The sequence below is a fragment of the Grammomys surdaster genome, unplaced genomic scaffold (genome assembly GCF_004785775.1).
Source record: "Grammomys surdaster isolate TR1022 unplaced genomic scaffold, NIH_TR_1.0 130, whole genome shotgun sequence".
Lineage (NCBI taxonomy): Eukaryota > Metazoa > Chordata > Mammalia > Rodentia > Muridae > Grammomys > Grammomys surdaster.
Window position 1 is genome coordinate 24,614,373 of NW_021604588.1, and position 11,626 is coordinate 24,625,998.

The window sequence follows — 11,626 nt, forward strand, 5'->3', positions numbered from 1 at the left end:
TCCTGCTGTTTCTATGCATTTGAAAAACTCCAATCAGCTCCCAAGGAGCCTTATCTCCCTAAGAAACCAGAGGTCGAACGGCAGACTGGCAATAAATGAAAACATGGAAGGGAACAGAAAAGATGAGCTTCTAGCAAAATAGCTTAGTGGCAAGCAACACTCAAATATTTATAAGCAGACTATGCTACAGCAGAGACATACATGACAAGAAGTAGGTTTTCCATGACACTTGAGGTCCAGGGCTTCAAGTTCTTCCCTCCTCCAAGATCTCTCAGAGAATGAGAGTGTGGGTCACAAATAACTCAATAAAAACACATAAGATCTATAAATAGGATGAAAAATGGCAAAGGTCAGGAAGACCTCCCCGGAAGGCCACGTCTGAACTCTGAACTTCTTAGGCCAATTGCTGATAGAGCCATGTTTTGGGTAGAGGGAGAAGGGGAGATGGCATCGTTGCTAAAGTACTCGCTGTAGAAGCATGAAGTCCTGAGTTCAAATCTCCGCACAGGAAAAGCCTGGTACAGCAGTGCACAGCTATAAACCCAGCCCCAGAGAGGTGGAGACAGGAGGATCTCCAAGGTTGTAGAGCAGCCAGCTTAGACTACTCAATGAGAGATCCCATCTCAAAACAACAAAGCAGATAGGGAATGAGGAAGCCATTCCACATTGTTGGCTGTTTTCCCAACCCACCATGTTGTTGTGCTCAGCAAAAAGTTCGGTAAGAACCACAATCAACACAGAAGGCGATAACAAAGCAAGCCTGAAAGGGGCTGGGCTAAGAGATCTAGTGTCCCTGGAGGAAGGCAGTGACTCAGTAGTTTTGTGAGTGATAAGGACTTGGTCAAATGCCATCTAACACACTGGGAGCCTTGATTGTGAGGACACTGGGAGACAGACTCAATCCTTGGCAACCTTAAGGCAGGGTAAGGTGCCAAGGTGTCCTATCACCAAAGTTCCCTCGGTGGCCCTTCCCACCCTCAGCAAGATCCCAGGGCAAGGCCACCTGTTCAAGGACAGAACCCTTTGCCCCCCCCCCCAAGCAAATGAATGAGTTCTCTAAAGTCACCAACCCACTTGCAAACAAATCCTCCAGTCATAACGGGAAGTAATTGTCTCCTCACCAAGACTTTGTCCTGTGTGAGGTTGGTGCATTGTATAAACCACATAGAGGAAAAGGTCCACTTAAAACAGTTGCTGTGTCACGCCCTCATAGACCGAGATTATTAATGGCTGTGCCTGCAGGACAAACGGGAAAGTGAAAGCGTGTGGCAAGTGTGTTCGCTATAGCTGCATCCTACTCCGCAGAGAACTGCTACAGAATAACTAAGAAATGAGAGGTGGCAAGTCAGACAGAAACTCTCCACCTTGAAAGCTGTTTTTAGATCCCCAGGTGTTAGCATTTGTTTACAGAGACATTATCGACAGTTCACTGCCGGCTAAAGAAAGGGAAGCGGGTGACCTGAAACCTCAAATAATCTACAGAGAGCAGAATTGCCTGTATGCAAATGTCAGTAACCATCGACTTCTGCAGAAAAGCATGCTTGCAGACTATTGGGTCAGCAGGATCCAACCTGACTACCTCCGAAAACAGAAAAGCTGCCAAGTTTAGCTAAGTTCAAACTTCTTTGAGAAAGAAAATACATCTGCTAAATGGGGAAATCTGAACTTTTTCTTCAGACAGGGGCCATGAGGGGCATGCAGTATCTGACTCTGGAGTGTGGTCGACACATCTGAAAAAGCTCAGGGACCTGGAAAAATATTATCATCACACTGCCTTAAAAAGACAAAGGTAAATATGCCAATAGCCCAGAAACATTTGGGAACTTTTCAATGAGTCTGCTGTGAAGAGAACTTGGACCTCGACAAGCTCCCAAGAGAGTGAAACCAAGCGATAGAGATTTTGGGTACCAGTCACACGGTTTACAAGGAAGGTGCCCATTGTCTATGAAAGGCTCAGAGCCATGTTGGAATCTCCAAGGAAAAAACTGCAATCTGACCAGGCGCACTCAGAAATAGATTATTTTTTTTTCCAACTTAGAGAAAAGAGGTGAATAAAATGCCACGGCCAGGGTGGGTACACAGCAGAAGCCGCTGTGGGCTTCTCCTGAAAACTTTATTCCCTTAAAATAAACTATCATTAGCAGGTCAAAAAGAGAAACTCATCTGTCATCCGATGAGGTACCGACAGTAAACACAATTCAACACTTAGTGTTGGCCATTAGAATGATCTAACAAGGTCTCATCTCAGAAAATAATAAAAATGAAAGAGCCAGACATGGAGATCCACACCAAATTCTGTAATCCCAGAATTTGGGGAGCTGAAGCAGGAGGATGGTCTACAGTTCAAGGCTAGCCTGGGCTATACTCAAGAACCTTGTCTCAAAAACAAAAAAAATCAGATGTAAATGTGCCTCTTTGGTATGCTGTTCACACAGTTCACATCAACTCCTGGGCTCAATATCCAGAAAGAGAAAGAGAAACTAGTCATGAAGGTGTATATCTGTCATCCAGCACTCGGGAGGTTAAAAAAAAGGAGGACCAGGAGCTCCAAGTCAGACATAGCAAGTTTGGGGCCACTGGGGCTGCATAAGACCCTGGTTCAAACAAACAAACAAAAATTTTTTTTAGAGTTTTAAAGTGTGTGTGTGTGTGTGTGTGTGTGTGTGTGTGTGTGTGTGTGTGTGTGTTTTACCATGAGCATGCAGGTGTCCTTGGAGACCAGAAGAAGCCTTTGGATCCCCAGAACTGGAGTTACAGACAGTTGCAGGGCACCAGATGCAGGTGCTGGGAATCAAAGCAAAGTCCTCTGACAGAGCAGTAAAAACTTTTAACCATCAAGGCACTGCACCAGCCAATAATTTTTTTTTTGAAACCTGCAATATATCAGTATAGTTTCAGTCTATAGTCCCTACTCTGGAAACCCTCTTGAGAAAATCAGTCAGACACAATGCAATGATACAAACACATTGCTTAGGAATCGACTGAGCTAACTCTTCAACCCATGACGCTGGTACAAAAAGGAACAACGCAAGCCCGAGAGACAGAAAAGACAGAAATGATCCGTTCAGAAATCGATGAACTGGAAAGCATGAAAGGAACAACGGAGTGCTCTAACAAAGCTGGAAAAAGCTGAGAAGATTCACGGGCGCTCCGGCACAGCTGATCAAAGAAAGAAAAAGACACCGGCAAGGGGTGTGTGGGAAAATGGAGCAAGAAAGGCAGAGAAAGAGAAGACAGAAATAAAGTATACTATAAGATGGGGGCGGGGCCAGGAATGAGGGAGAAGTGCAGTGGAAGTAAAAACGTTTCATTCTCAGAGACGGAAAAGATAAAGGAGACACGGACATAAAACTATTCGGTATGACATGCTACACCGAAGCACTCCGCAAAAACAGACAGATTCCCAGAATGCCACGAACCCCCAACTCGGACACAAGAACCAGAGGCTAAGCATGAATGGCAGGGAATACAGTCAGAAGACAGAGGTGCTTTCACGGTGTCTGCCTGTCACTGACAGTTGTCACTACTGACAACTAGTGACTCTCACCTTCAGAACCTCTTACATTACACTGACACTGCCACAAACACAGATGGCCCCTTTTAAGGAAAGGCATTAACTCAAGGCTCATTAAGCAAGCCTTTAGACGAATGGCAGGCCAGGCATGGTGCCGCATAGAGATGAGGCAGGAGGCTTACCACGAATCTGAAGCCAGTTCGTGTTATACGATGAGACTTTGTCCAAAAACAAAGCAAAATGCAAGATGCGTGGTAAGGATTGTCTTTTCTCCTGCTCGTGTTCCGGGTAAGTGGCCCCACCTCTCTCAAGTCACACGGTACAAACAGCTGGACAGTTCCTTACAGAAATAAAGCGCTTGCCACAGGATCCAGCAATGGCATTGCTTAGTAGTAAGGTAGAAACCTGTCGTTTAAAAGCCGGCACACAACTGTTTATACAGGCTGTGTATGCACCTGCCAACACTCTGGAAGTAACTACAACACCCTTCAGTGGTGAAAGGATGATTCAAACATCGTGTGTGCAGATAGCAGGATCCTGCTCTGTGCTCGGAGTTGTAACCTAACGCACGCAAACACCCAGGTTTGATCCCCAGCGCTGCGCTAACAGGGAGTGGTAGCCCACACCCGATCCCAACACACAAGAGGTAGAGCCAGGAGAGTCAGAAGTACAAGGTAATCCTCAGCTATGTAAAAAAGTCACAGACCATCTAATCCTACGTGAGACCTGTCCCCAAAAGAAGGGAAGAAAAGGAGGGAGAGAAAAAAATGAACTGGGGAGCCATTAAAATACACTGAAGTCCCCTTGGTGCTGTGCCCTAGAGGAAAGAAGCCATGCGGAAAAGGTTATATACCGTGAAACTCCAGCTTTACGACATTCTAGGAAAAGCAAATCATGGTGACTGTAACGAGACCAGGGGTTTGTGGGTAAGAAGAAAGATAAGTTGGCAGAACAGAGCATTTTGAGGGGACAAATTGCTGTGTCGTACTATAAATGACATATGTCACTAACCACTTTTCAAATCTACAAAGTATGCACTACCCCCGCTAGAGCTCTGATGTAAGCTGGGGACAGTGACCAACAAGGATACACTAAACAGACTCCGCTGGACAAACCCACCCCCGTGGTACTGGACATGACAGAAAGCAGCACACCCTGAACTCAGACATTAGGAAGCGTCTACACGCTGCTCGGCTTTGCCCCTAACCTAAAACTACAACAAAACTAAAGCCTTCCCACGGGGGAAAATTTTCATGTAAGAATGAGTCGTAAAAAATAAAATGGCAGTTATTATTTTTAAATCACAAAACTCCAAGACAGCTTATCATGTAGCAAATGACAAGGAAGACAGCCAGCCATCTATGGAAGAGACTGACTTGATGGTAAAATGCTGCCATGTAGGGAAGACACCAGCTCCCTGACAAAAAACGAGCCTTGCTTTCTTTTGCTCCAATAGAATGCCTTGGTGTGCTGGGAAAATGGATCCCCACCAAGACAATCTCCCCAAGCTCCTCTCTCAGCCTCTGTGGCTCCAGGGAAAACTGAGTGCGAACAAATATGATTGGGCATTAGAAAGGAGAGGGTAACACTCCTTCTCTTCCATCTTGCTTGCTGGGGAAAAACTTTCCAGGAGGCAGGACCACTTCGGAGGACCTCTGAGGCTCTGAGGAAGAATGGGGCATCTCATGCTGACTAGACTCCATGTGACTCAGGGACCTGGTTATCATGGGCACAGTAATTCTGCTGCCAAGCCTGTCTTCTGAGTAATACTCTCTCACTATATTGAGATAAAGAGTCCATGAGACAAGAGAAAATGACCCAGCATGAACCAGACTTGGAGCTGTTTCCACACTGTCTCTGAAAGCTCAAGGTTCCAGAAAAGAGGGAAGTTACTTGGCCAGTTTCCACCAAAGAGGAGTTATCAACTCCCCTGAATGGCCAACATAAAGAATGGACAGCAAGATCAACCCTGGTGAGCTACAGGGACAGCATACGCTGGGCAGAACCTAGTTGCTATGGTATTTTGTTATGGTCCTGGGATTGAACCCAGGGCCTGACAGATGCTAAACATCCACTGAGGAACAACCCTACGTGACCGTATCAACTTTCCTCACAGTCCCTTCTGCTGTCAAGAAAAAGCCTAGTGGCTGGAGAGATGGCTCTGTGGTTAAGAGCACTAGCTGCCCATCCAGAGGACCTGGGTTTGATTCTCAGCACCTACAGGACAGCTCACAGCCACCTATAACCCCAGTTCCAAGAGATCCAACACATTCTTCTGGCCTCTGTGGGTACCAAGCATGTCATGCAGGCAAAACTCTCATGCACATAAAATAAAATTTTAAAAGTATTTTTTTAAAGGCAGGGCCCAAATCTCTTAATGGATTTTTAACAGCTGTCACACCCCTAAACCTGATCTTCAGTCCAAGGTCAGGTCTCCCAAGTGATTTGTGGCTCTAACCATTCTATGTTCTCTCACATCCCAAGGGCAGAGACCAAGTTTGTCTACAGCCTGCAACCCTAACTCTGGCCATGCGGTCCCAGCATTCTTTGCTACTTGGCTAGCTCCTAATCCCATCCCAAAATAATAATAATAATAATTATTATTATTATTATTGCTGTTGTTGTTATTATTATTATTATTATTATTATCATGTGTTGCATGCACATGTGCATCATGGTGTGCACACGGAGGTCAGGAAACAACTTGCAGAAGTTGGTTCTCTCTTTCCATCTTTCTGTGAGTTCTAGGAACCAAACCCAGGTGATCAGCCATACCAGGTAAGTGCTCTACCTACTAAGCCATTTTCTGAGCCCAGCTACTGTTCCTCCAAAAGTCCAGCCCAGCAGCCCCGAGTGGTGGCTACCTGTAATCTCATTACTCAGGAGGCCAGGGCAAGAAGGAAGACTGCTGTGAGTTCAAAGCCAGCCTGGGCTACCAAGCGATTTCATAGCCAGTGTGGAAAACTTAGCAAGATCCCGTCTCAAAATAAAAAGCAAAAGAGGAGGGTTTGGGGAAGTAGCTTAGGGATAGAATACTTCTAGCATGTGCTACAAGACCCCAGGTTCAGTTCCCAGTACAGGAAAAATTTAAATATTAAACTATGCTAGTGGGACGTGGTGGTACTCTCTGTAATCCCAGCTACTCAGAAGGCTGAAGCAGGAGACCCTGGATGGTGAGGTTAGCTTGGGCAGCACAGCAAGATGAAAGAAACAGAGAAAAAAACAGGAGGAGCGTAAGCAATTCACACTGTCAGCCTCGCGTGTCTGACATAAGCCTGCAGAGAAAGATGTTTAAAGAAAAACTTTGAATCTACTTTGAATCCTCAGTGCAAATTCTTTTCATGGCCTTCAAGAGAAGTGAATCAAACGTTCCTACTGCTGTCAGGGGTTGGGGACACTGTTCAGTGACAGGTCCTGCGCTCAGAGGTTCCCTGCCCAGCACCAAGAAGAAAAGCAGCCGCTGTTGGAGAAAATAAGCCACTAGCTCATGTGAAAGAGCAGGAGAGACCATCCCAGGCTCACACCAGGATTCACACTGCACAGATGTGGGAGGCAAAGCCCAGCGAGAGTCACATTGTCACCGTCCTCTTGAATTGTCTGTCTCAGACACTCTCACCTACTTCTTCATTGATGGGTCATCAGAAAATCTTGGTGCCTTACCCCTGGAGACTTTGTAAACTTCATAGAAAGACCGGAAGTGGAAGCCCAAGGAAACAAGCAGGCCGAGAGCCAGTTCCCACCTGGGAAGCATAGCTGGAGACTCTGCTTCCCAGGGTAGCGTGGGGAGTTTCTAGGAGAGAAACAGACAAAATATCACCAAGGTAACACTGCACATTGACCTCTTGATGTCAACGGAGTTAACTGACACTCCCAAGGCCCCCTCACTTTTCAGGGTGACACTGACATAATACCAACCAAAAAACCCTGTTCTCAGGGACCTCACCCCTTCCTACCTTCAATATACACATGTGCATGTGTGTGCACATGTATACACACACACACAAGCATGATTTCTAAGGCCACGGCACTAAGCACTCTGCCTGGATGAAGCAAGAGAACTGGGTGGGGGAGAGGGTAGGGATGGGAACAGGAGGGACTGAATTGGGGGATATGCAGAGGGAGAGAGTCCTGGGAGACACAATTAGAATCAGGTGGCAGGGGGGCATCTCTGGAACAAGCTAGAAACCTAGGACAATGGAAACTCCCAGGAACCTATGAGGATGCTAAGACTCCTAGCAATGGAGACTATGAAACCTTAAACAGCCACCTCCTGTAACCAAGCAAGACTTCCAATGGAGGGACTGGGACACCAACCCAGCCCTACACAAAACCTTCAGTCCACAATTTATCCTGCCTACAAGATGAGCAGGGGTAAAGATGGAGCACAGATTGAGGGAACAGCCAACCAATGATTGGCCCAGCTTGAATCCCATGTCATGAAGCAGAGGCCGCCTCTGACACTATTAATGACATTCTGCTATGCTTGCAGACAGGAGCCTAGCATAACTGTCATCAGAGAGACTTCACCAGCAACTGATGGAAACAGATGCAGAAACCTGTCGGGCTGTGGAAGGATATCTTGATTCTTGGCTGGACATGGGCTTTGAACCCTGATTCCCATTGGAGAAACGGTAGGTGTTTGTCCACACCCCCAGAATCCAGACTTCTGACACACGGTCTACATCTCCATTAACCTGCACCTTGCAGTCACATTTGGCTAGCAGGCCCTCCCAGAGAGGTTTGCGTCACCATCCACACACCAGGTAGAGGGTGTGACTACAGGCTTCAGCCTCGAGAGATTCCCATATTCATGAGTTACCTAAAGGCCAGAGGGCGTAGCTAAATTAAATTATTCCTTCCCAGTCCCTCCTCTTCCCCCTTCCCTGTTTAAGCCAGCCCTCCCCTGGCTTAACGTGGGGAGGGGGGGTGCAGACCATCTATCACACACCATGAACAATAAAACTCTTGGAACCTACAGACTTTTTGTATCATTGGGGCCTGCCATTGCCAAAGCTTCCAGCCCTTAGAACTCCAGACTTCTTTCTCGAGTTATCAGGACCCAACATTGTGGAATTCCCCTCCCCCCCTTTTCCACCATGTAGTTCCCACAGAAACCCACAGCCAAACACAAAGTGGAGCTTGAGGAATCCTTCAGAAGACTGGAATACAGGACTGAAGGAGACAGAGGGGTCAAGGACACCACAAGAAAACCTACAGAATTGGCTAACCTGGGCCAATGGAGCTGACAGAGACTGAACCACCAACCAGTGAGCATGCATGGGATGGACCTAAGCCCTCTGTATATATGCAACCGTTGTGTAGCTTGGTCTTCATGTGGGAGTCCTTACAGCGGGAGCAGGGACTGTCTCTGACTCCAGCCTGCCTTTGGAACCCTTTCCCCTAACGATTGAGACCTTGCCCAGGATGGGGGTCTGGTTTCTCCCATGAGTGACAGCTTCTGCTCTCTGGAGGATCCTGACTTCCAACACGTCTCCCTATTTCACTCCCGTCGTCTATCTCCTAGAACAGGTTTCTGAAACTCTGTAGGAACAGTGGAAGGGAAGTTTCTCTTGGTGTTTAGCATATCTCTTGTCACAGAAGGATGGAGGCTGCAGTAGACGTCTGTCTCGTCTCATGAAGAACTGTAATTGTAAAGTGTTCCTAAAAAGTGCTTCTATAATTTGAACATAAATAACCCCGTGTGTTACGGGAAATTTCTAGAAGCCCTACTTGTTCAGAGATTACCCTCTCTTGAGTAACGCCTCTGTGTGAAGGATTTACCTCTGAAGGACTCGTTTTTATAACATTTCTTGTTGCTGCAGTCTCAGCTGTATTAAACATGAGGTGTGCATATGCACGAATACATAGCACTAATAATTATCAGGAAAGCGGTAGGACTGTCTCCTCCAGCACATCTAAAATTTGGATCTGGTCCCTACAGGTTCCACCCAACGGCACAGAAGCAAATGCCAACGAGGACTCAGCACTCAGCCATGTGCTGATTGAACCACATGGGAACATAGCCAGCTCCCAGATACCCATGGGGCTGGTGGATGTGTTAAATGTAAACTACTTAGCCCAGGGCCGGCCCTAAGCACTCTATAGACATTGGCAGCTACTAGTTGGTGATTTAATGCATCATTAGCCTACCTAGCAGAGGCCCTGAGTGGAAGAAATCCAACTAAAAGCAACTAACCTGACCACAGCCACCCCCACCTGCTCCTCTTCTCCTCCAGCACTTGGCAGTCCTCAAGTCTTCTTCGGAGTCACTACTCGTCTTCCTTTTCCCATGCTCAGCCCAGGGCCCATCAGCCCTTGAACAGCATGTAAATGTTCTGGGGCTTTCTGCCCAGGGTTACCTCCCTGAATCTTCTCTTCCCATCCCATAGGAATTATGCTTGAATGTCTTCTCAACGCCACTAAACCTATACAGAGACAGTCACAAGCCCTTAGCACTCCTTCCTTCCACCTCTCTTTTCAGCCCTTAGGACCACTTGTCATAAGTCCTATGATGTAGAAGGACCACGGCCACTCATGCATGAACACAGGCACATGTGCACACGCGTGCACGCACGCATGAGTACGCACACACATACACACACATACACATACACACTTCTTTCATTGTTTATTTGCACTGTGCCCCCAGAAAGGCAATCAGAGCAAAGGATTTAATGACACCACACTGTCAAAAACAATGAAAGATATGCATCTGTGAATCTAACTAGATAATGTCCAAGCCCTTCGTGATTCCCTAAAACAGTCCCTCAAAACTCTCAAGCTTCTATTTTCCATACTCTAAACAGCATGTTCATCGGGAACCAAAAAGGGTCTCGCTCAAGCACTCACATAGCATCTCTCATTTGTGGGGCACAGATTCAGCCCTGTAGTAGCCCAGGCTACCCAGTGGGCAGGGGTGAGCCCTGCAGCAGCTCAGTCCACACAGTGGGCAGGGGTGAGCCCTGCAGCAGCCCAAGCTACCCAGTACAGTAGGCAGGTGTTAGCCCTGCAGCAGCTCAGTCCACACGGTGGGCAGGTGTAAGAAGGCTAAAACCTAGTAACACTTACAGCCTGCCCTCTCCAGGAGCCAGTGTGTGGAGCACCTGCTGACCAAGTACATGAGTGTGGTGGCGCCATCAGTGAGGGGCAAAGCAGGGGGCAGGGATGGCCGGGGGTGAAGATGCATCAGGACTGAGATCAGTGACAAAGCATCAGAGGCTCCTGCACAAGCGGCTTAAAGATTGCCGTCGATTTTCTAAAGAAACCTGGAGCTTATGAACAGAACGTGTCTATGCTGATTAATATTGATTACCAATTTGGCAGGTTCTACAGTCACCCAGGGGACAAGTCTCCAGGCACACCTGGGAGAGAATGTCCATATTAGCTTAGCTTCTGGCTATGCCAGTGTGGGTTGTCTAGATTGGATTTTCCTCTGGCCATGCCTTTCAAGGATTATTTTGTTTAGGTTAATTGAACTGAGAACACCTACCATAAAGGAGGGCGGGTGGCACCATTCCCTGAGCTGGGCCCTGAACTACAGAGAAAGTGACCCGAGACCCGAATTCATCTCTCTCTGCTCCCTGACTGCAGATGCAGTGTGACCGGCCAGCTGCCTCAAGCTCCGGCCACCACGGTTTCCTGTACTGTGCCCTCAAACGTGAGCCAAAAGAAAGGCTCTTCCTTCAGTTGCTTGTCGAGTATTTTATCACATCAATAGGAAAAGAAACCAAACCCCACTCAGTGCATGCCTGGACCTGCAGATGGTACAGAACTTTCTGTACACAGGCACCCTTGGTTTTCGAGGGCATCACATCCCAGTAAACCCAAGCTAAAATATCCACTCAACACCACTCGAAGAGTTCTAAGTCAAGCTATTTTCAGTCAGGGTCATTTGTTTTGTCATGTCCTGTCTAGACAGTCACAGACTGAAGGTCTTTCCCATAGTAGCTGTGTGTGTCGACACACCCGATGGCTGGGACTTCTGCTGACACATGCATGCACAGTGGCTGGGACTTCTGCTGACACATGCATGCATGCACAGTGGCTGGGACTTCTGCTGACACAGGCATGCACAGTGGCTGGGACTTCTGCTGACACATGCATGCACAGTGG

The 11,626-nt window shown here is 47.3% G+C and overlaps 1 protein-coding gene across 1 annotated transcript in view; it reads right to left on the bottom strand.

Moving 5' to 3' along the window:
• Positions 1-11,626, bottom strand: part of Hhat (hedgehog acyltransferase) — a 238,387-nt gene that overhangs the window by 217,038 nt on the left and 9,723 nt on the right. The window contains exon 2 of the mRNA XM_028760381.1: positions 7,175-7,304. Coding sequence (XP_028616214.1) covers positions 7,175-7,265 — 91 coding nt within the window. The 5' untranslated portion in view covers positions 7,266-7,304. The remainder of the gene's footprint in view (positions 1-7,174; positions 7,305-11,626) is intronic.